At 36.2% G+C, this 26,054-nt stretch overlaps 1 protein-coding gene and 1 long non-coding RNA gene across 2 annotated transcripts in view; one reads left to right on the plus strand and one right to left on the minus strand.

Moving 5' to 3' along the window:
• Positions 1-20,279, minus strand: part of rnf216 (ring finger protein 216) — a 35,677-nt gene extending 15,398 nt beyond the window's left edge. The window contains exons 1-13 of the mRNA XM_067419887.1: positions 20,168-20,279; positions 15,047-15,187; positions 14,822-14,958; positions 13,062-13,652; positions 12,898-12,974; positions 12,705-12,807; positions 12,410-12,571; positions 11,254-11,368; positions 11,030-11,166; positions 10,838-10,888; positions 9,348-9,485; positions 8,343-8,491; positions 7,119-7,197 (exon numbers count right to left, since the gene is read on the minus strand). Of these exons, the coding sequence (XP_067275988.1) occupies positions 7,119-7,197; positions 8,343-8,491; positions 9,348-9,485; positions 10,838-10,888; positions 11,030-11,166; positions 11,254-11,368; positions 12,410-12,571; positions 12,705-12,807; positions 12,898-12,974; positions 13,062-13,652; positions 14,822-14,958; positions 15,047-15,113 (1,806 nt within the window). The 5' untranslated portion in view covers positions 15,114-15,187; positions 20,168-20,279. The remainder of the gene's footprint in view (positions 1-7,118; positions 7,198-8,342; positions 8,492-9,347; positions 9,486-10,837; positions 10,889-11,029; positions 11,167-11,253; positions 11,369-12,409; positions 12,572-12,704; positions 12,808-12,897; positions 12,975-13,061; positions 13,653-14,821; positions 14,959-15,046; positions 15,188-20,167) is intronic.
• Positions 15,644-18,917, plus strand: LOC137053825 (uncharacterized). Its single transcript, XR_010899951.1, has 3 exons — positions 15,644-16,101; positions 16,715-16,749; positions 17,104-18,917. It is a non-coding gene; the product is annotated as an uncharacterized lncRNA (long non-coding RNA).
• Positions 20,280-26,054: the final 5,775 nt, after the last annotated feature.

A 26,054-nucleotide genomic window follows, 5' to 3' on the forward strand; every position in this document is an offset into this window, starting at 1 on the left:
TCACAAGACCATAAAAAATCATGTTAATTTTAAATACTTATATCACTGACAACAGTATTTTGGGCAGGATATTGTCATTTAAAAGTTGTTGTTGCAGCCCTCAACTGATGTTGATGTTGACATGTTGTGTTTTGGCCTGAAGCGGCACCCTTCACCCATCTATGAATGACTCGCATATTAAAGGGTTAGTTCACCCCAAAATTAAATTGATGTCATTAATGACTCATCTTCGGAACACGTTAAGATATTTTATATTTAGTCAGAGAGTGTTTGCAAGTCTATGCACACTATACTGTCCATGTCCAGAAAGGGAATAAAAACATCATCAAAGTAGTCCATATGTGACATCAGTTGGTTAATTAGAATCTCTTGAAGCACCGAAAACATATTTTGGTCCAAAAATAGCAAAAACTACGACTTTATTCAGCATTGTCTTCTCTTCCATGTTTGTTGTCAAACCTCAAATAAAGATTCAAACGGTCATGAATCGGCGTATTAAGTCATGATTCAGATCGCCAATGTCACGTGGTTTTAGCAGTTTGACACAGGATCCAAATCATGAATATATACGCTGATTAATGACCATTTGAATCTTTATTTGAGATTTGAAAACAAACGCGGAAGATAAGACAATGCTGAATAAAGTCGTAGTTTTTGTTACTTTTGGACCAAAATGTATTTCCGATGCTTTAAGAGATTCTAACTAGATTCAAGAGATTCTTCTTGCAGCTGCTGCTTTGATGACGCAAACGAACCCTGGCTCGGAACCAAATAATATAATATAGGATTAGAAAACATTGCTCTTATAATGGTAAAAATGCCCCTGTACATTAATCTAAAGGGACAAATATCACTCTGTAATTGGAAAGTTATAATTGGAATGTGTGTTATTGATCAGAATGTGCTCCTAAATTTTTGACTGTGCTCCTAAATTTTTTTTATTGGGAGCACAAGTGCTCCTCAAAAAAATGTTAGCGTAGAGCCCTGTATTGCATTGAAGCAAGCCATGTGATTGGTTGATTAAATAATTGCATTAATGAGAAATTGAACAGGTGTTCCTAATAATTATTTAGGTGACTGTGCATACTATATACACAACCGTTCAATTTAAAAAAAAAATAATAATACTTGTATTCAGCAAGGACTCAAATGTGAAAGCAAATTACATTTATATTCATAAAAAAAACCTTGAAAAAAATGTATTATACTTTTCACAAAATATTAAATCAACACAACTGCTTCTTTTGTGATCAATTCATTATTACTTCAGCATTAGTGAGCATAATAGACTTAATATATTAACAAATCAAAACCAATCTAAAACTTTTGAAAGGTACAGCGTGTTGGATTTATGAAAGTTACAGTAAAAAGTACAAATTATCTTAAATATACCAAATAAGGCATAGAAAACTCATGTTGCAAAATCTTGAATTTTAGAAAATATGATGCAGCTGCTGCAATCCATCAAAGCAAAGCTGAGAAACATGGATACATGGGAAATAAAGTGCAAAACTAAAGCCAATCTATTGAGCCAGAGAAGGGAAAGTTGGCAGATCTGCATGTGAAAGCCTCAGCTAACAAATCACAGTGAGAAAAATGCATTTTTTTAAATGGGCAAACCTACGAAAAAAAGAAAATCTGGGTCAAATATAAACTGTACCACATTTTAAATTTGAAGGATCTAGGTCTAGCCAATGAGTGTCTTGAACTCACTACGAGGGGTGGAGCCACAGAGGCAGCGGAGAGGGAAAGTGTGTCAGTTATACAACTTTCAACTTCACCAAGGGAAAAGAGAGAAAAAGAGGGCCAGATGAGAGGACGTCATCTCACCAATCAAGACAGGAACTTGAGGCCACACATCACCGCAAAAAAATATGGGACATCAGACACGAGAGAGAAAGAAGGGAAAAACTTGTGCCAAAACATGAGCATTAATGAGGCACTGGAATTCCAGAGTTTTCCACATATGTTTGTTACTACCATGAACAAATGTGGGTTAGACAGCTGCAAACATCTCCATACAATGATTAGAGCCAGCACATAACCACCACAGACACAAATGCAGACCAGAAGACCCTCAATATTAGGAGTAGAGTTCCCATCAAATGAGTAAGTGAATAAAACTCACCAGTGGCCGGTAATGTTATAAGGAACTGTACAGCAGTCTTTCACACAGAGATTACGGAAAATACGATAATAACGCATCCTGGGAAGTTTGATTTTGGTTCATTCACACTGACAGTGATTTTCTGGAATCTGTGTGTGCGTTCACACATCCCATAAAGACCCTTGACATCAGGATGTGATGGCTAATTTTGCGTATGATCTGAGATTTCTCTCTCAAAAAAAAAACATGCTTCTGCATTTTCTAAATTGCTCACAAACTAGCACATAACGTATCGTTCCACTAAGCTGGCAAACAATCTCAGCTTCAGCAGCATCACTACAACACAACCCTTAATGCACTGATCCTTCCTTTAGTTCACATATGGCATGTTCCGGGGCTGATCCTGGCAATATAAAGAGGTCCCCATCCCAGGACTGATGTGTTAGCAATCACACAAAAGGCACTCTAGCAATTCTATGGCAATTTTCTGGGATCAATTCTTTGTGTGAAAGGGGCTTAATAAAAACACTTAAGTTGAAAATCACATTTGGTAACATTTAAAGTGCCTGCCAAATTTTCATATACACAATTATTTGTATATACTCCAGGGTTTCTACTGATACAAAGCCATATGCTAATCGCTGAAGTAACCCTTTAAGTGCAGTCGTATTAATGTTTTTGTGGCAGTTTGCAAAGGTGGTGGTTCATACATCAACCTTTGAAACCTGCATCCTTTCAGGTAGCAACCCAAATGCTTTACCACTTAGCCAAAGCACTGCCTACATGGTCAGTAAAATGCATCATATATTAGGCGAGTTTCAATTCATACAGATTATCTATCCAAGAAATTTGTTACAGAGAAGCACAGCTTTGGAAAAGTTTTCATGATGCTGGCCAAGTCAAGCACTGCTGTGCAAGAGAGCTCAGTTCTCCATCTCGATAGGAATGCCACGCTGAGAGCCAGAAGAAGGAAGTGAAAGTGGGTCACATTATGAAATTATACCACACAACTGTTTTCAGTTTCCCCCATCCAGTCCCATGACTCCACCAGGAGCAAGATGAATAGAAGGATAAAATGGAGGTCCTGCCTGATGGCACACTTAATCTATCTTTGGTGCCGAGAGGAAGGCCAAAGACATGGGCGTTCGAGCGGCTTCCCCTGCCCCCCTCTCCCGCCCTGCTGAGAGCTGCTGCAGAAGTGTGAGGCGGGGTTGAGCGTGTAATCAGCAGCAGATGTGTGGAACAACAAAACTGCACTGGCATAATAGAACAAGAGCGCCACCAAAAGGACAACCGGTGTACGACAGAAATACAACAGTACCATAGTGCATATACTTGCTGGTGGGCAGGGGTTTTCAAACTGGGGTCCGGGTACCCCTCAGGGGTCCTCCAGAAGGTCCTAAGGGGTCCCCAGGAAATTTCAAAAAACAAAAAGACAAAGCAAACCATGGATTAAGTCTACTGAACATTCTATCAGTTTCAGTTCTAAATATTTCACTCCTTACATACTTTCCAGAACTGTTTGCTTTGTATGTTTCTAGTGAGTTTTTCTCACTATAGTCCCCTTTATCTCGGTCACTGGGGATGTGAGGCAGTATTCTTAACACGGTACGTAAGCTGCTTACATACATTTAATGTGAAAGTTGCTTATTCAAATTATTTTTTAGTTGAAAATTTTCTTCTTCAGGTTTATCCATTCAACATTAAGTATATCCAATTTTAAAATATATAGATGGATTTTAGGAAGGAGTCCCTCATGAAAGGTTCATCATATTTGGGGGTCCTTAACATGATGAAGTTTGAAATATTCCTTGGGCTATTAAAGGGAAAACCTACCATCATGCCTTTTACAACGATGGTCAATGTTTCATAATTCCATTTATAAGCTATAAACTATCTCAATTTATGTTTCAGGTTATTGTTCCTAAAAACCATTTGCCTCTTATTTTCGCTATGCTTGCTGCCCTGATAGATTAACAGTTGTCAATCGCATTAACAGTTTTTAATCGCATATGTGGGCACTGTCCATGCACTGATTGGTGTGTGCCCGAGGATTTTAAGATAAAGCTGCATAGAGAGCATTGGGGAAGGCGAGAGAATGTGGGTTTAAGGTTTTTCACCCCCAGTCCCATAATTAGTTAGTGCTCATAAAAACATGATCAAAGTAGTCCATATGTGACATCAGTTAGTTCATTAAAATCTCTTGAAGCATCGAAAATACATTCTGGTCCAAAAATAAAAAAAACTATGACTTTATTCAGCATTGTCTTCTCTTCTGTGTTTGTTTCTAATCCTCAAATAAAGATATGAACGGTTATGAAACAGCGTATTGAGTCATGATTAGGTTTGCATGTCAAACTGCCAAAATCACGTGACATTGACAATTCATGAATCAATACGTTGATTCATACCTTTCTGGACATGGACAGTATAGTGTGCATACGCTCTCTGACTAAAGATAAAATATCTTAAACTGTGTTCCAAAGATGAAGGGAGGTCTTACGGGTGTGGAACGACATTAGGGTGAGTCAAGAAGGATCCCAGCATCGGAAACAAGTGCTTTTTTAAAAGCATCGGAAACAAGTGCTTTTTTTAAATGGCGTCCCAGATAACGTCGGAGGATTATACGCCTGTTTGGAAGATTTTGTTTTTTAAACAAAGAAGTGTAATGTATAATTTTTCTTTAAAAATAAAACAGCCAAAGAACTATAAAGGAGCCACCCTTTAAAAAAACACATCATTTCAGACCAAAGGTGAGAATAAAAAAAGTTTCTAAAATGTTTCTATTATTTGTGGGGGAAAAAACACAAGTGAACCTCAAGGAACAATTACACACATGAAAAAAAACAACACGTCATGACCCCTCGAAGTGTGACAGCTTTATTTAAGCTGACTTTGCAGGTTTGAAAGTATCACTATGTATCAATATGGTAATTCATAGCTGATTCTTAACCACTAAACACAAAGACAAAAAACCCTGCTTGTGAATAAAATGCAAGTGGACAAGAAACATTTTTTTTCAAGACTCAAAAGTGATCTGGGAAACAGTAATCTGCTTTAAAATTACAGGAACTCAAAACATACTTTACAATGTGTGTGTACATACATAGCTTATATGACATTTGAAAGGCACTAATGATCACAGCCCTCCTGCATGCGTGTATTACTTTAAAAGTGATAAAGAGACAAATAGATACAGAGATAGGAATAAAGGATGAAAGATGAATGAAAGATAGCCCTGAAAAACTGCAGATGGCTCTAGCATTCCTCTCAGGACCTTTGAGAAAGTAGCTGTGAGTTCAAAGTCCTTGACATGTTCTGCCTGTCAGCTGAAATCCACTAACACAGATGGACAGACATCTCTCTGTGTTCTTCTGGCACTGCCTGATACATTCCTCACAGCCCATTACTGATAAGACTAAAGACTAAACATCAGATGTTCTTGTAACCATTGTTGGGAAGGCTACTGAATCTTGACCCCTAGCTATTAGGTTTAAGATATCCACTTTATAGCAAATGCACTTACAAAAAGAAATTAAGATGTCTTTTATGCCAATGGCTGCATTTATAAAGTAAAAACACAGTAATATAGAGAAATATTATTAGAATTTAAAATAACAAAGTTTAAGCTTTTATTTTAATATACACTACACTTCTTTTTTTTTTTTTTACTTTACTTTAAAAATGTGCATGTCTTTTCCATGACTTGAATTGACATTTAAGTCATTTTGATTTTCCAGGCCTGAAAAGAATCAAAGATTTAAAAAAAAATATATATATATATCCCTGATATTGCCAGGCTTCCCATGACGAAAGAGAGCAATGGAACAACCCAGACAATTTCCAGGGATGAATTATTATGTGGACACTGGACACCTTTAATGTTCCATGAAACTTGAGCAAAAATAAAACTACAAAGCACCCTAATTCTATAAAGAAGCCAACAACATAGTGATAAACAGCATAATGTAACATATAGTTCAGTTTAATTTTGAATGAAATAACAAGCAATGTCATGCGTTTTGTCGCTACTTACTTGTACTTGTACAAAATAATGAAGCTTCTTCAGTAATAACCTTCTTTTTCCAACAAAAGAAGGTTATTACTGAAAAAGCTTCATTATTTTGATACCAGCCAAGCTACTATTACACTGTTGAAAAATGTTCTTAACTGCTTGTAACAAATACTTGATACTATTCAGTCTGTTTTTCTGGAACCTTGGTTATCAAAGCACAGGCTGTTGTTTTGTGATTCATATCCTGAAGGATATGAATATGAAGGGATACGGGTAAATGGACTGCATTTATATAGAGCTTTCAACAGACCCTATGGCCATCCAAAGCGCTTTACATTCACCCATTCATACACCGACGGCGATGTCAGCCATGTAAGGCACCATCCAGCTCGTCGGGAGCAGCTGGGGTTAGCTGTCTTGCTCATGGACACCTCGACACTTGGTCAGGTGGAACCGGGGATTAAACCACCAGGCTTCCGGTTTATAGATAACCTACATGAACCACTGAGCCACTGCCGCCCGCTTTTAAATAATCCACTTTTTCCTGGTTATGATTTCCGAAACATAGTGAGACAGTGATATACAGGAATACTGATTTATCTAGTTATGGTGAAATTCCCAACCTTTGTTAAGTTCTGTTTAGGTTTCAGAGTGCTGAATATTTATAGCCGAATGAATTTCCAACTCTGTTCTTCCCCTGATCTGACTAATCCAAGCACAGTAAACCCTGCCAATGAAAAAATACCATTAGTTTCACATCCACTAGCAAGGTTCATTATGGGGCCCCAGACTCAAGCAAACCAAAGACTCAGCTGACCCTTTCCAGTCACATGGCGCCGCCAAGTGACCATTCGGGGGCACAGAAATAGAAGTGGAAAGAGGGAGAGAGAAGTAAACCAGCTCATGACAATATTTTTCTGTAAAGAGATCAGTGCAAGAGAGATGCAATGTATGAATAACACTCAAACACTTGTGTATGAAAGCACACAGACTAACCTTTCTGCAGCGAGGGTTTGGGCAACTGAAAAGAGAAATGCCTTTATCCAAAAGTGCTGGGAAGTTACAAAATGGGCACCTTGAAAACAAAAAGTGAGCAAAATTATTTTGTCAGGAATTAACACAATGAATCATTTAAATCTGAATTGTGCACATTTTTCTCTGTTTTGAACTTATTTTTCTCACTCAAAGCTATCACATGGCTGTCAATATATGTTTTGTAGAAAATATAGACCACAAAATGTATGGACTACTTATGTGGATTACTTTCTATCCTTTTTGCTCCTTGACAGCTCTAATTACTATCCATTTTCCTTGTGAGCAGCCTGGAATTTCTACAAAACATCTCTTTTTGTGTTTCACAAATAAAGAAAAGTCATACAGCTTTCTATCAACATGAGAATAAGCGCCAACACTTTAAAACAAAGTTTACATTTTTTACATTAGTTAACTCCTTTAGTTAACATGAACTAATAATGAACAATACTTCTACAGCATGTTAATATTAATGTTTATTTCAACATTTACTAATATAGTATTAAAATTAAAAGTTGTATTGTTAACATTAGTTCATGCACTGTGAAAATAGCCAAAACTACAACTTTATTCAGCATTGTCTTCTCTTCTGCGTTTGTTCAAACTTCAAATAAAGATTCAAACGGTCATAAATCAGCGTATTGATTCATGATTCGGATCGCCAATGTCAAGTGATTTCAGCAGTTTGGCAGTTTGATACGCAATCCTAATCATGAATATATACGCTGATTTATGACCATTTGAATCTTTATTTGAAGTTTGAAAACAAACAGGGAAGAGAAGACAATGCTGAATAAAGTCGTAGTTTTTGTTATTTTTGGACAAAAATGTATTTTCGATGCTTCAAGAGATTCTAATGAACTAACTGATGTCACATATGGACTACTTTGATCATGTTTTTATTCCCTTTCTGGACATGGACAGTATAGTGTGCATACATTTCCATACGCTTTTGGACTAAATATAAAATATCTTAAACTGTGTTACGAAGATGAACGGAGGTGTTACGGGTGTGGAACGACATTAGGGTGAGTCATTAATGACAACAATTTTATTTTTGGGTGAACTAACCCTTTAACAGTTGGATTTTTATTAAATAAAATAAACAAAGATTACTAAATACTGAAACAAATGTATTGTTCATTGTTTGTTTATACGTTAACTACTGTTAACAGATGTTTAACTCACCTGACTAGTTCGTCAGCACAGGTGGCTGCTATGGCCTCCTCTGCCTGTCGCTCGTAATATTTGCAAAGAATGTTTTCAGGTAAAACTTTCTCCAGCTCACTGGTAGGGAAGGAACAGGAGCAGTTCCCATCCATACAGCTCAACTCCGACTGCAAACATACCAAAATAACAATTTTTGCTTAACGCTACGCCAAAATACACTGTAATTGTACTGTGAGTTCTTTTGGTGGCAATCTACATACAAAGAACCTAAATCCTTCACCATTCAAAAGTTTGGGGTCAGTAAAAGTTTTTTTTGTTTTTGTTTCCAAACATTATTTAGCAATGATGGATTAAGTCGATCAAAAGTGAAAAACATTTTTTTTAACATTTAACATTATGTTAAAAAATAATTCTATTTGAAATAAATGCTATTCTTTTGAACTTTCATTCATCAAAAATCCTGAAAAATTCATCAAAAGTTTTTCACCAAAATATTGAACAGCAAAGTTTTCAACTTTGATAATAGGAAATGTATCTTGAGCAGCAAACAATCATTTTAGAATGATTTCTGATTAATCATGTGACACTGAAGACTGGAATAATTATGCTAAATATTCTTTCCTTAATTTTACAGTATTTTGATCAAATAGAACACTGCCTTGGTGAGCATGAGACTTGAAATATTAAAAAATATATTTTTTTTAATGCTAGTGTGTCTAATGGGAATTAGTGTCTAAATGGGAATTCAATTAATAAAAACTCTTCAAACTAATAACGCTTGTTTATAATTATAAAATGAAAATTACATAATGGGAAAAAAACTGGGAAGAACCCAAAAAGGCAAAGTGAAACCAAAACACGATTTTTAAACTATGAGAACACTGTGAACAATGCCTGAAAACATCATGACATCATAATGGTTGTGACCGCATATGCCGTTTCCAGTAATACAATTCAAAAGAAACAAAAGTAATCTCAGAGACTGAAAGCCTATTCTTAATTCTCCAGTCACAGATGACTTACCCTTCCTGAGCCGAACACTGCCTCCTGGGCATATTTAACCAGGCATTCCTTGCAGAATAGATGGCCATCTGTACACTGGGTCATCTCCTCAAAGGCAAACTCCCCACAGCAGCAGCCACATTCAATCAACTGCCCGTCCTGAGAGCACAGGTCAAAAGTGTCACAGGCTCTCAAAGTTCAGGAATATAAATCTAAAACACACTACAAGGGTGAAAGAGGTCACTCTAATCTGATTTTAAAGCTGGAACTGTCTGTTTCATACAATATTTTCCACAATCAAATGACTGAAAAGTACAAAAGTGTGTAATGTTGCTGTTTGAGCATAAAAAAGGTCTGGGGAGTTACAAAGTCACTCCAAGGGGAGTTATTCTCTAGGCACCGTTTCTGAACGCCTTTAAATGCCTCGAGTGTAGTCTTGCGTTTTATTCCAGGAATGTACACATCACAATATTCCTCATTTAAATAATTCCCACACAAAGTACACGCAAAAAAGGGGCAGAAGCCTGGTTGAGTTACGTTACTTGTGTGTTAAGAGGCGTGACAGTGCCCAAACTAGCAGGAACGGCCTGACCAATCTCAACACACCAGGGTCCAGATGGCCAATCATAGCCCATTTTACTTTTTTGAAAAAGGGGTTTCATAGAGATAGGAACTAAACAGGACATTACTGACAGAATAGTAAGAGAGGTGTTGCAACGATGTAAAATGTGTTGTTTTTTAACATTAATCATCAAACCCTATTCTAGTATAGGCCAAAAACAAAATCAAGATTTTTTTTTTATAAGGGCATAATAAAGACTCTTTTAAGGATTAGGTCACTTCAAAATGAAAATTTCCTGATATTTTACTCACCCCCACCTCATCCCAGATGTTCATGTATTTTTTCTTCAGTTGAAAATAAATTATGTTTTTACTGGAAAAATTCCAGGATTTTTCTTCACATAGTGCTTTTCAGTTGCAACCAACTGGTTGAAGGTCCAAATCAATGCAGTTTCAAAGGGCTTCAGAGGCTCAGCACGATTCCAGACAAGGAATAGGGTCTTATCTACCGAAACATTCGCCTACATCTAATGTGACGTTTTCGACTTGATTGCACAATCACTGGCATGTCGCAGAGCAGCGAAAGATGAGCAATTTAGGTTAAAAGTATATATAGTCTTTTATTTAATTTTTTTAATGACCGATGGTTTCACAAGATAAGACTCCATTCATCATCTGGGATCGTGCAGAGCCTCTGAAGCCCTTTGAAACTGCACTGATTTATGTGTAGAAAAATCCTGAAATGTTTTCCTCAAAGGAGTTAATTTCTTTTCGACTGAAAAAAGAAAGACTTGAACATCTTGGATGAAATGGGGGTGAGTAAAATATCAGAAAATATACATTTTCAAGTGAACTAATCCTTTAAGTTGCAATTTGTTTCTGATTATGTGGTTCGACATGTCATTACAGGAGCAGCAAAAGTAAGTAAACAACTTGTTCTTCACACCCACCTTTTGATACTGCTCCTCGTTCACTTGTAAAGCCAAAAGAAAATCTTCATGCTAAAAGCAAGGGAAAAAAGCCCTGATGAATATTTGAACAATTAACTGCCCGTCAGCTTAGTTCAACACAACCCTGTTTCTTTGGGTTGTTTCAGAAGGAACCAGGAGAAGTAAATTGAAGAAGTGTGCCGTGTGAAGTACCTCAGCCATTTCCTTGGCTTTCTGCTCATAGAACTGCTGCTCTTTCACAAGAGACGGCTCCAGTGTAGTCTCGTTACCGCGGCTCCATCTGCGATTTTTCTCCAAAAAGTACATCTTTCTTTCCAGTTTAAAAGAACCTGAGATGAATGAGATGAAAATTAAAAATTCACCTGGTTTTATTTTGCATTTAAAGGGATGAAAGGAGAAAAAACCTATGTAGTTACCCTGCTCAAACTTGAAGTCGATGAAGGCGCGTTCATTTGGCTCTCTCCTTCTCTTCTTCTTCCCTGAGGGGTCAGTGGAGTTTTCTTGCCACTTCTTGAGGGCTTCGAATAAGGCCTTCAAAAGATACTAGATAAATTAATACCATACAAATGACTAACGACTAATGACTAATGATGCAAATGTCATTATCTAAAAGGGATAGTTCACTCAAAAGTGAAAATTATCTCATGATTTACTCACCCTAAAGACATCCCAGGTGTATGACATTCATCTTTTAGACGAATATAATCAGAGTAAAAAAATGTCATGGCTAATCAAAGCATTATGGAAGTAAATGGCAGCCCAAAATTTTAAAAGCAAGTTGAATACAGAAGACGGTCTGGCAAAAGCTATATATTTAAATTCTATAATGTTTTAAATGTGGACATTTTTATTACCTTTTTTTACATCAGAGAAATAGAAATAATAAATTAAATGCAAAACTGGACAAAACGCAATTCACAAGCGCATATTGAACCTTGAATGCCGTACCGAATGGTTCAATATTATAATGAGAATTGTGGCATCCCTAATATATATATATATATATATATATATATATATATATATATATATATATATATATATATATATATATAAATAATATATATTATATATACACATAGTGTATATATAACTGATTGTATTCATATGAAAGAAGAATGTCATATACACCTAGGTTGGCTTGAGGGTGATTAAATCATGGGCTAATTTTCATTTTTGGTTGAACTAACCCTTTAAGACTCTGGCCATTTACCAATACAATAGTGTTACATTTAATACAACTTTTATGAAGAAAAATGGCATTTTGCAGGTGGAAGAAACACAAAATAGTTGATTTTAAATCAATATTGAGATTACTTACAGTTTTTCCATAAAACACATACAATGACATTTAAATTTTTTGAATATCTGCGATATATATCAATTGACACCTCTTTAAATATGGCATTGCTGTAGATAATCTTTAAAAGCATAATCAAATTGGCAGAATAATCATTACACCTGACATCAGCAAACTTCATTAAGACTCAATGACGTTGGATGTTAACCTCAACTGGACATAAAGGTTACGGAATTCGTAAAAGAAGAATTCTAATAGGTATGAATGAGCACCTTTCGTGTGATTGCATAGTGTCCTTTGAGGCAATTCAGGGCCCATTTGATATCCTGACAGCTCAACATTCTGAAGTCTCCCATCAGCATGTCGGCAGCTTGAATGACGACCTCTGGGCCAACAGTCTTTAGTTTGAAATAATCAAAATAGTTTTCACTTTCCTGTATGACAGAGAAAAAGTCATTTATACCCTATTAGTTATTTTTTTTTAAATGTAATAAATTCATAGTAGCAACACCAAATATATCTATGACTAAATAAATATGGATATCTGATTTTAAAAAAAGTGCAAACCTGCATCTCAGAATCATTCGCCTCGAGGAGAACACTGCTTTGTGTCAAAACTGAGTTTGCTTTCTTCGGATAATCAGGGTTTTCCAACAACATATTGCATATTCTGTGTTAAAGAAGCCAAACGATGTCTCACAAACATCACATGGGAACAAAGTACGTCTGAGCAAAAAATAAGATAAAGGCTTGTGCTTACACATTTAAATCTTTCAGGTCACCTCTCTCTATCAGTTCTGCTACATATGCATCCTGCACATCGGGGAAAAGGTCCATCTGAAAATTTGAGTCAAAACAAAGCACAGCTTTAATGTAGGACACAAACAGTCACATATCACGTGAGGTGCTAATCAGAAGACTCACCACCCCCTTCACCAGGATATCACGGGACGTCCGGTCAGGGGTCTGCTGTATGAGGGGTTCTCTGGGTGCTGAGGGCCCAGGCCTCTCATTGTCAGCCGGTGCGGGGAATCGTGCAGGAGAGAGAGGGGCCGCCGGCTGCTCGTTCTGTCTGACATCTACTAGCACAGTGTCCAGTGGCGTCTGAGGCCTTTTTGCGGGCCTTTCAGTTCTTGGCCAGACAACCACTTCAATTTTGTGGGCCAAGTCTGACTGACCTGATTCAGCGGTGAGTGGAGCTGACAAAACAGAATCGGCCTGATTCACTGAGTGTGCACTAGCTGAAGGGTCCTTATGAATGGGCAGTGAGTCCTTAACAGGCAATGGAGGTCTGTGCAAGGCATTTTCTCTAGACGTCGAGGGTACAGCATTCTGGTCCGTGGTTAAGACACCTATGGCTTGGTTTCCTAATGTAGGATGTGCGACAACTACAGAAGGATGATGAGCGTGTGCGCTGGTAGGATGTCTTTTGGACCCAGATGCCTGGCTTGGGAAGGTGCTCGCGGCCCACTTGGCTGCAGGTCGAATCAGCTCACGATGAGGTGAGGGATGTGGCTGTCAGATGGAAAGAGAGTGTGTGATTAATATTTGAACAGGAATCGCTAATCACATTTTAGTGCAATACTTGCACATCAGTTTCCTGGAAATCAGGATTTTAAGCACTGAACAGTCAGATCACTTCTAATTCTAAGAAAAAGATCTTATGGCAAAAACAAAAACATAGTACAGTGGTCCAAAAAGCTATTTGAACATTTAAGTCACACATAAAAAACACTAGACCGTAGACTTGATAAGATATTAGATCATTTTCATATCAGTAAAAAATCTGCAAAAAAAACAGTTATCAGGTAGAAGTGCTGGTTTGACGCTAGGGGGCGCTATGTTTTTTTTTTTCTGTGCAATTGCATACACATAATAGATGCTAAACTTTTTTTATTTGTATTTATGTTAACTTAACTACAAATTAAGATGAAACTAAAGGGTAAATGAAATTAAGTTATTATTTTACTGTCAATATTAAGTGGTAGAAAATGCAGAACTGATAAACAGTAAAGCAGGCATTATATTGTTTCTTACCATGTCATGTAAAACATGCTTCTTGTGTATAAAAAGTACAGAATTTTTTTTTTTTTTTTCAATGTTTCCATCTTCAAATCTGTATAGAACTGATAACCGGTGTCGTCTATATACAATGCCAAGCCGCTTTTTGAATCACTGGTCCACACTTTTATCCAAAGATGCTTACAAATGAAGAAGCAATAGATCACTTGCTATTTTATTTATTGCCATGTGATGAGAAGGATAATGTAAAGTCATCCAGTCAATATTGCAAATAACGCCCTTTGGCTTTGCTTCAGGGTTATGATGGTCACCTTAAAATTTGACATTACTATATCATAGATTTTTTTTTATTTTATTTTTTACATTTTTTACATTATTTCTATTTGAACAAAAAATCTATTTAAAAAAATTATATTCGGAAAAAAAACGAAATAGGAATAAAAAGTATCAAAGCCACATGCAGAACATTATTCTAAATGACTATCATGCCATTTTTTTCATATAACAGATTTTATATAAAATCATAAGGAGCCAGGTTTTTGCTAGTAGGCTATACTATCATACTCACTTTATTATCATATTTCCACATATATGCTGTGCTAAGTGTGTAGGGAGCAGTGAATACCGCACAGGGACCTGAATTGAAACAGAGCTCCAGTTACCTCTAAGATGCTCAATTCCTCCTCTTCATCATCCTTGACCACAACAGGGGCATTTGGTACGAATCTGACAGGTTCATCATCTGAATCCGACGATGAGGATATGGTTATGTAGGACGTCCTCGTCCTAACTTTCTTAGCTGAAACAAAAATAAACATGAAACAAAAAAGGGGTCAGGACATACAGAATGCCACTATTCCTTATAAAAAAAAACTTAGAGTTAGTACCACGACTGCGATGGGTGTTGAAACTAGCCAGGTGGATGACATCATCATCACTGGACCCTTCAGCCATGATAAGACACACAGACTCCCTGAGTCGTCCACCTTCTCTCTCTCACACAAACACCCATGCACACACACAGGAACCTGAAATGAGACATGCACAATCCCACATCAAATAGTGCATTCATCACATTTTTCATCTAAACACAGTCATAGTTGCTTAAAATCAGCATGAAACAGCAGTTGTTATAGTCTTTTCTTCCCTGTTATTATGTTTATTTGAGCAAAATGGCTTCCCGAAAAAGAAAAAAATTGAGGTTTCGTGAGAGTGACAGGTTGCCCAGTCCTCACGGCTATTTTGATTAAAGATTAGTTATGGAGCCAGAATAGTCTCAAATATAATACATTTACAAAACAAAATTCATAAATGCATAGCACAATTCACATTTGTAAAATCTGATTCGTAAATTCAAAACACGATTCATAAATGCACAAGTAAAGGAATAAATATTTCCCCACATGCTCACACAAATGCATCTTACCTAAATAAATGTAAAATCTTTACACAAATATGTATATATCAAGTTCTTGAATTAATTTCCATCACACATTTATGAAAGATGTTGCATGCATTTATGGATCGTTGAATCTGCATTTGCGAATCGTCACACGTGCATGGACTGCATTGCATTTGTGTGTGGGATTTTTGAGACCTTCCTGGCAGGTTAGGGTTCGTAAATATCTTTTTTTGGAGGACGTTCTGTTTAGCCAATCGTGGTGAGCTTTTAATCCACCAATCAAAACGCTCCTTACTGATCAGACTCAAGAAGCTCACTCCTGCCCTTGTTCTGTGCATTCTTTCATGATCGGTTGTTTCACGACCTTTATGTAAAGACGTTTTAATGGGTACTCTTATTCTAGCACCTGATTAAAATTTCTACAAAATTATGATTTATATTGTTCGCACAAAATACAGCTACCCGGTTAGCCTACGATCACCATGGAAATGGGGCGGCAACTCGTCTGACAAGCAGCTGCCACTGTTGTTTTCACTTCAGGTAAGTTTAGTCCCTAAAATTACACAGATAATACACACACCTGTTCCTGACACTTTCTTGCAAGCTTCTGTTAAATATTTACTTTAGAGAAATGGTTTAGTGTCTTCGGAAAAAGTCTGTTAGAGTCTCAATCATTAGGCTAACGTTAAATATAAGAGGTAATGTTAGGCTAACGTTAGCCTTGGGTTATTAGGAAGTTTGGGCTCTTAATCACATATTATCTGTAGATAAGAGGTTTTGATAGCTTTGCTGGCAATGTGTCATGAATGGAAGTAATGTTAATCTAATTATTTAACCTAAAAGTTTTCACTGTTAATCGGTGACGTCACTCACACAAAGCGTGAAAATGGGCTGAAACGATTTCAGACACGTTTTGATCTTTCATAGTGAACCAGTATTGACAATGTATATTACCATGCATCTGTAAAACCTAAACGTAAATTCTGGTATCTTAAGATATTATATTGTATATCCTGTATATAATTTTTTCCCTGCATTTTCACCTATGCTCTAGTTTTTTTTATTTCTAATAAACCTGACATTGTATACCACATATTGTTGGCTCTGTAAGAAATTGTTTATGTTCCACTGTTCTATGTTGATGGCTGTGCAGAGAACATCCTTGAGGCGATATGAACCATCTGACTTGTAAGTACAATCTCAGATTCCTGTAAGTACAATCTCAGATTCCTGTGTGTGTATATTATGATACAATAAATGTTGATAGTTCTATTAAATGAAATTGTGAAATATTCATTAAGTGACTCTGAGAGCAGCTCTGCAGACAGGGAGACAGTAGACACTGAAATCATCACAAGCAGAGTTAGTTTTGAGAGTTATTTATTGTTGTATTATAAAGTTGTCTGAATGACTAAAAGACAAAATTTCAGTCCGGCAGAATTTTCTGCACACTTCACCACCGAGGCCAAATGAGCATTGTGAATGTACAAATCTCACGCTATATTTATAACAATTCTTGTTGATGTTTGAATTGTATTTCAGGGCAGTTTGTGAAGACAGATTAACAAGAGATGTTGTGACAACCTGGACAGAATTCGGTTCCAGATCCACCTTCCGGACCAGACTTCTCTCTCATATTTATTGCTGTCTAATGGTGTATTATATGTCCTCTGCAGAATTAGGTGCATGCAGATATTACTCGGGAACATGACTAAACTTTGTTTGCTATAATACATCTATTTAGTGCACCAGTGAAACATAATTTTCCCCCCACATTTGCTTGTATATCTATATCTTTGTCATAGTATTCTTTCAGTGGTAAAGGGGTTTTCAGATGACAGAAGTCAACGTTAGTCAATACAATGATCTCTATGAAATGAAGCACCAGATTTCCGGTGTTTTCCAAAATCTGTGACCGACCAAATCATGTGACCCTAGTTGGCGCTATATTGAGCAAATCCAACCTACTACTAAACCTATTCCTAATCCTAACCTTATAACTAGGGTCACAGAATTAGCTACTACAACAGAATGAATCTACAGAGCATGACATGCAGGGAAAATAGTAGGCTAAATGTATTAATCTAGGGGACGAATTAGTAAATCGTAGGCACAATTTACTTTTTTGTCTTGCACGTCGTGTGCGGTGCTCTGTATGGATCAGCATTGAATGGAATGGTTTACTAACCTACTCACTCATTAGAACAGCCCTTGCTGCCACCTACTGGCATAACAATGTAACCTGCTATAAAAGTGATGAAAAACAGCTAAAACACAGGCACATTAAAACAACAAATATTATTGATTTAACAATAACAGCCATTATACATTTTAAATTTACATTACATATTTAGATTGCAATTTAATTATTATAATAATTGCAGCAAACTAATTATTAACTAAGTAATGATTGTAACCATTTCAATTGAGAAAATGTACATTTTAATGATGAAATGCATTTTTTTTCTGTTGTAACATAACATAACTGCACTGAAATTGTTTTGTATTTTTCTATGTTATTATATTTAAATTTGCCAGTCATTGCATCATTTGCATGCGCTGTACTTTATTTGTACTATTTTGGCGTATTTTTATTTATCGGTATAGAATTTTTACTTATTCACCATTCACTTTTTTTTGGTTCAAAAAAGTAAATGGTGAATGTAAAGTAAATGGTGAATAAGGAAAATTATTATGCTTAATATTTCTATATGAGGTTAACATTAACACCTCCCTTTGTGTTCAGCAGAGAAAATTAGGTCATACAGGTTTAGATTAGGAATAACCCAAGGATGATTCTTTTTTTGTGAACTCTGTCATATTGCTTTTTATATTTTGTGAATAAATACAATGAGTGACTAAATTTGTGTAAAGTATGAATTATTAGGACTACATATGTAAATGTAGTTTAATAAAATGAGCAACAACCAGAGGTCAGCCCTAAAGGTAAGGTGAAATGTAAAAAGTGCTAGTAATAAGCTGAATATTCAGATCTACACAAATATTGTAACCTGTGACTTGCCTATGACAAACTATAAAGAGATCTAAAAAGACCACTTAATCTATTTCTCTTACACAAAGTCATTTTTCAAAGATAACATGAATAAACAGGGTATGCAACTTTGGTGAATAAGACAGCAGGCTAACCGGGTAGCTGTATTTTGTGCGAACAATATAAATCATAATTTTGTAGAAATTTTAATCAGGTGCTAGAATAAGAGTACCCATTAAAACGTCTTTACATAAAGGTCGTGAAACAACCGATCATGAAAGAATGCACAGAACAAGGGCAGGAGTGAGCTTCTTGAGTCTGATCAGTAAGGAGCGTTTTGATTGGTGGATTAAAAGCTCACCACGATTGGCTAAACAGAACGTCCTCCAAAAAAAGATATTTACGAACCCTAACCTGCCAGGAAGGTCTCAAAAATCCCACACACAAATGCAATGCAGTCCATGCACGTGTGACGATTCGCAAATGCAGATTCAACGATCCATAAATGCATGCAACATCTTTCATAAATGTGTGATGGAAATTAATTCAAGAACTTGATATATACATATTTGTGTAAAGATTTTACATTTATTTAGGTAAGATGCATTTGTGTGAGCATGTGGGGAAATATTTATTCCTTTACTTGTGCATTTATGAATCGTGTTTTGAATTTACGAATCAGATTTTACAAATGTGAATTGTGCTATGCATTTATGAATTTTGTTTTGTAAATGTATTATATTTGAGACTATTCTGGCTCCATATTAGTGCACATGATAATAATAACTTGCACTAATAAATACTGCATAATAATGCAATATTCCATGAAAATAAAAATGGACCATTTTGATTTCATGCTGACTTTAATGATGCACTAAATTAATAGGATAGGCTACATTTGTGAGAGGCTGTGAGTGAACTTAAGAAGTGATGTAGTTTCCAAACATCACTAACATTTTTAAAGCAGCCTAGAATTACAGATTCATACCACAACATAATTTCCATGACTTTTATCTAGCCTGAGTTCAAGTACAACACAGGAAGTTGAAAGTAGTTGAGGTAACCTTAGAATAGTTGATATCCTTGAGGAATAATGCTTTTAAATTTAAAAGTCGTGCTGTCACTGAGTATATCTGTGTGCAGACATGTAAGTGCGTTTCTGTTTTGTTTATCTATGATGGTTCATTTCAAACGCCTGTGTGACACCCAGACATGCTGTCTTAGTAGTCAGCTCACAGGGTTTTAAAACACAGCCTGTTAATTGCATTAGATTGTCCAGAACAGGCTAGCTGATCTCGCCCAGCAGTGCTGAGAAACACTGTTGATGTTACGAATATGAGCGTTCGTTTTCCTTTCCCTTCAAAACACGTGGTGGACATTAATATAGAAATAAAATATACAGCAGGACAAAAGAAAGAAACAAATCTGTACTCGCTAAAGTCCCTAGCCAGGCTCAGCTAGCTGTTTGGCGTTAACCCTCCGCGCCAGCTGACATCACTTAAACAAGACAGATTTTCATCCTCAGCCAGGCATTTCATCCTAACTTAATGCCGAGGGTAAACAAGCTATAACAAGACTACAACACACGAAGACTGTTTCGTGAAATGCACGTACCTCTCAGTCACAATTTCCAGCACATCGAAAGCGTTTGATCGCCGGATATCGAAACAAACGGCCAAAACAAGCCAGAGTGTGATGTGACGTCAGACGCAAATGCGTCCTGCCGTAGGTAAAGGATCATGAGAGTTGTAGTTCTCCTCCGTTGTCTCGTGTTCATTTTTGTATGTCCTCTAGGTGTCTCTGTTTCCCTTCATTCAAAGTACCTTTGTGCAATCACTGTGGCGCTAATATCAGATGTTATTTTTCAAAACTCTTGACATAAACCTCCGACCAACCGATTATCACAGCGTGGCCTACATTTTCTTTTCAGTTAGGCTAACGTAGAGACAAACATTACATGTAGAGATATGAACGGCCGCCCAGTGCAAAGTTTTGTAATATAACAGCCTGAGTTAGGAGTGAGTTGGGCACAATAAGATTAGTTGTAGTTTTTTTGTTGTTGTTGGTTTAAAACTTTCCCAACATGCCAGCATGAAGAAACGTTTTACATGCCACAGCAACATGGTTTCAACCATATACACAATAAATACATTTGTGTATGGGGCCTGTACCATGATGATAGTTTAACAAACTCAGGTTTACAGGATAAGTTTCGAGTTGACAAAACCAAACCATATTCAGGCTTTGTTGGTACCATGATACTGATCATCAGCTTTCTCTGTCAACTCAGGCCCTGAGTTCAGGGGTTTAGCACTGAAGTCGATAGTGAACAGCGAAACTGAGATTCACTTCTCAGATAGAAGCAGTGAGATTAATTTCTCTCTTCTGCAGATTATTAGGCTACATTTAAAATATTACAAATGCAGCTCCAGTTACCTCTAAGATGCTCATCCTCCTCGCATCGTCCTTGACCACAACAGGGGCATTTGGTAGGAATCTGACAGGTTAATCATCAGAATCTAATGATGAGAATATGTTTATATAGGATGTGCGTTATCTTTGCGCTATCATCTTTCATTTTATCTGTGCAACATTATCTTAATTTACATGTTTTTTATTGTATCAGCATGTTTATTGTAAATAATCTCCCATTTCTGGGGGAAAGGCCCCCCTTAGAAGGTTAATTCACCTAAAACAGAAAATTATGTAATTATTACTCACCCTCATGTTGATCCCAACCCAAAAACCCATAAAAATATCTTAATTGTTCTGAAGATGATCTAAAGTCTTACAGGTTTGGAAAAACTTGAGGGTTAAAGTTTTGGGTGAACTAACCCTTTTAAAGCCGCACTTGGCTACTTTTGCTCTCGGGGTCCCCCTACAGTTTGGAAAAAATAATGTCCTCAACTACTGTCGTAAGAGCTGTCATCCTACAACAGGGGATGCCATCGCGCGTGCATTTGTTGACATGACAACCCTGATAGCCCTGAACTAGTGATGCGTGGGTCGTCTCATAACCCGCGGACCCCGTATGTCTATTTAATGGTCGCGGGTGCGCGGCGGGTTGTAAAAATATATACAGTGGTGCGGTGCGGGCCAAATAACTTCATAAAAGTGGCGCCGCGGGTCGGTGCAGCACTAACAGTTCCCCTGAACACTGCAAGAGGAGTTCAGAGTTCTTCTGGCGTCGCATGTGAAATGTCTTCATCCCAGGTAACGTTACAGTCAGTGGCATATGTTTCAGCATGTCATATGAATATAATTTCATGGGTTTTATCTTTTTCAAACGCCAAATAATCACGATGCTCACGTTTACAAGCCAGCGTCATTATAGTGGTCTATTGGTTACCGTTTTACAGAATCTATATGATACTTCAGTTCAATGTTTGAGTGGTAGCTCACCGTAACAAGCATGACAGCATCGGTCGGGCACGCCTCCTCCTTCTTCAGCTCACGCCGATGAGCAAACGCTGGTCACATGTTGATCCTCGTCCTGCCTTTAATCCCATCACTTTTTCGTTTCCTCTTATTGCTTTCCTCCAACAAAACCTTTTCTTTCTTATGTGTCTGTGCTGCTTCGGACATGACTATATTATACGACGAACTAAGTTGGGCTCGCACGTCCGAATTTAAGGAAGTGTGGGAATTGGTGGAAGTGACGTATATGCCGTAAAGCAGTCGAATTGTGTAGTTCTTTTTGTTCTCGGGTTACTACCCGAAACCCGAAGTTTAAAAGTACGATTAAAAACGATACAGACCCCATCAGGCTATGGCAGACGTGTCATTCAACCAAGTCGATTTATCATCACAAGAGTCTTAAAAAATATATTATGAAGGTTGAAAAGTTACCTAGTGCTGCTTTAAGGGCCATGTAATGACATTTTCTGTATAGCCTGCTTGTGCAATCGCTTTTCAATCATATTATGTCTGCTTAGTCGTTAATATTTATATAATGTTATTCAAGAATAGGTAAAAAAATGTGTTTCTACTAGTACGCCACTACACTATCAACTTGCCAGACCAATAAACAAACACAGAACAGAAGTAAACTTTGGGCCAGCGCATAATCGTGGAAATGCTTGTGCGCCCGACAGTCTAAAGAGAAAAAAAATCCACCAAAATATTTAACTATAGCAAAAGTACATTTCTGTTTCTGTCATCTCTGTAGTTTTTGTGCATTTATTAAAAATTAGACAAATCTGATATTATTTTAATCTTACATCTGTTATTTACAGTTTTTAATAACAGTTTTTCTCAGTCACTTTGGTGCATTTCTCATATCACTATTTACATTTTGCACAACAGTTAGTTCAACCTCCACAACATTTAGTCATTTGTGCACATCATAGTAGCAGTTTCTTATTCCTTCCAACAATTGCAAATGCTTTTGGACATGCATCAATTGCTTTCATAAAACTCTCAGCTTTTTTATAAGATTATCACTTGCTTATGTCATGTCAATTAAAAAATAACTATACTTGTGAATGCTGAATAGTCATTCCATATAAAACTAATAGTCCTCATTTCATTGCTTGAGAATGTCTCCTAAATTGAAAAATTTCTCTCAGGTGAATCTCAACTTTCACTGATGAGAAGGTGTGTGTAAAGCATTATGTATAGTTCTATGTATGTTGTATAGCCTATGTTTAGTTCCAATATGTCCTGCAATATTGTTTACAGTTCTGGACAGCTCTACCCAATAGAAGTTTATGTGTATTGTAAATAATGTTGTATTTTTTCTTTTGCACAATGCTGTGAACAAATTAGAATTGCAAAGAGCAAATGTGTACCTTTACTGTATTTTTCAAAAGGCTGTGCAAATAGTATAGTGCTGTCTTGAGCATTTTCAGACGTTTTTGCATTGGAAAACATTTACAGAGTAAACTGTCATAATGAAATCTCGACAGACCGACTGACCGACAGACAGACAGATTTTATTGGGACTTTAAAAAGTTACCATTTTGCATGAACTGGTTCCAAAGACTAAAAAAGCAATTACCTATTAGCCTCTCCAACAAAGTAAGTCTTTATTCTGAATGTCACAGATCCAAGTCAAACAAAGCGACATCCGACATCCATCCATTTTGTGAAAATGGAAAATATGGTGGCCCTGGGAGAGATGAACAATGGCCAATTATGGAGACTTCGGATGCAACAGGCTCTGCTGCAAAAGGTGATGATTGAGATGATGAAGACATTTCAAAGTAGGACAGTGTGAGTTGAAAAGCATGCATCTGGCGGCCATATGGAAGAATGAAACTGGAATCTAAATTTGGGATCTTACCAATGTAAACTGCCACCACAGTCGTTGCTTCTCTAACTCAAAGAGAGGAATAGCACCTGTGGGTTTCAACTCACGTGCCATACTAAAAGCTTTTGTATCCTCATTAAAAAAACATATTTGTTTCCAGAATTAATGAATCATGTGCAAATGAATATGCAAGCATATAAGCTATAAATGTCAGCGGGGGAAAAAAATCTCATAAAAGTGGGCGTCACCCGGGCAGTCGTCAGTCAAATTCAGACATAAACAGCAGGAGAGTCTATTGAAATGCCAAGCAGTGAAATCAGAACCCTGCAATTTCGACTGCCAAGCCACTGAAAATGGTACTTCCAGGTGGGATCTCCAAATCACTTTCATCAAAATAGGAAATAAAAAGATGTGCTCTTCTCAAAAGATAGAAATATCTTTATTTATCATAATGTTAAAGAGCTTTTGTATGTTCATTTTGCATTCAAAATTCAAATGTTCAAAAAAGAGTAGTTGCAACAAGTCAGATTGTTACAGAAAATGGCGTGTTCATACATTCATCGGGTAATCTATTGGTTTGTTAACATCTTTAGGTTTATGGCTCAACAAATTGAACCATTTGAACATTTTCTAGTGACTGATCACATCAAAACATTTCAGTTGACCAAATTGAATTTCTGTGAATTAAATTGCATCAATTCACAGAAAACAGTCACTAGAAAATTTTCAGTTGGAGACTTGATCTTTTTTTTCTTCAGTGACGTGATGATGTCATGCAACACCCATGTATTTACAAAATAAATAATAAAAAAATTATTTAAAACTCATGTAAAATGAATGTAATACATTTTTTTGTTATATATACCTATTGTTAAATGTATTCATGTTTTAAAATGCATGTATTGTTAAATACAACTCCAAACAGGATATCATCTTTTTTTTTTCTTTACCTTTTTTTTGATTATTTTAATGTTACTCAATAAACTTATTAATAACTTTATTTTCATTACATTGGCTCTCTTCCATTGAATGCATTTTTCTAGTTTTTATTAACTTTTTCATAAAAATGTTAAGAACTTAAAACTTTAAGACTGTCAGTTCTTCTTTTTTATGCCACTCTAAATGTAAGTTAAAATATTTCTATGTGGAAATATTATTGCCTGCATGAAATTATTTACTGAAGTAGAGCTTTCCTGAATAGCAGCCATGTCATGACATTTATTACTTTATTGCACAACCGAAGTTGACAAGTCCAAAAAGCATTGATCACCAGGATAACAGTAGCCAATGGTTTTTAATTCCTCAATAAATGTATAATAGAACAGTACAGCATGCACATGTGAACAATATCTAGACTGGATAAGCGTTTGGCTTCAATATCATTTGACTGTTTCGAGAAACCAAAAATAATCTGTCCAAGAGACTATTGGAAGCTTTACAATTTACTAACCTGTTTATGGAAAACAGTCTGAAGGCTCTGAGCATCTGTTTATTGCTGGTGTGAACCTGTATTAGCAGCTGACAGCGATTTCACAGCTCACTGCTCAGCACTTAAGCAAAGTTTACTCAGGCCATAAGTACAATACCTTATTCACTGCTGTGGAAATTCAGGATCATGTGGCTTTAAGTTTATTTCCACATACAAGGGGAAGATTGATTTAAGAGGAAACATACAAATAATAAAATCAAGTCTTTCATGCAGATTTAAAAACATTTTTTAGTAAAATATGAATAGCCTATATGTGATGCATTGATTATTCCAGCAATCAGAGCATAAAAATAAATTAAAGTCTGGTCATATACATCATAAATATTTGAAGCACATAATCTGCTTTCTCTTTTATTAATATCATTCAACTGAACAAAAGCAGTTTTAACTACAATATAAAATACTCAAAATATACAAAATATTCCATGCATGTAAACTAGCCTTTTTAGTGACACATCACAAATACAATACAATAATATTGGAGGTCATGTGTGATTTAAAATAAACAGAAACTGATTATCAAGCTGCACACATAATTTACTATTGCACATTAACCTTTTTATTTATGATTGCACAGATTTCCCATATAATAATCTTACAAATAAACACCCTGTATTTATGGTCCTTATAGTTCAGAACCACATTGCCATTTTACTAATATCTAAATATCATAATTGTTCAGTGATAGATGTATAAAATGAAGAAGAAATTGTGCTAAATGATATAATTATCATTATCATTGATCGTATACCTATATCTTC

The sequence above is a fragment of the Pseudorasbora parva genome, chromosome 2 (assembly GCF_024679245.1).
Source record: "Pseudorasbora parva isolate DD20220531a chromosome 2, ASM2467924v1, whole genome shotgun sequence".
NCBI classification, from domain to species: domain Eukaryota; kingdom Metazoa; phylum Chordata; class Actinopteri; order Cypriniformes; family Gobionidae; genus Pseudorasbora; species Pseudorasbora parva.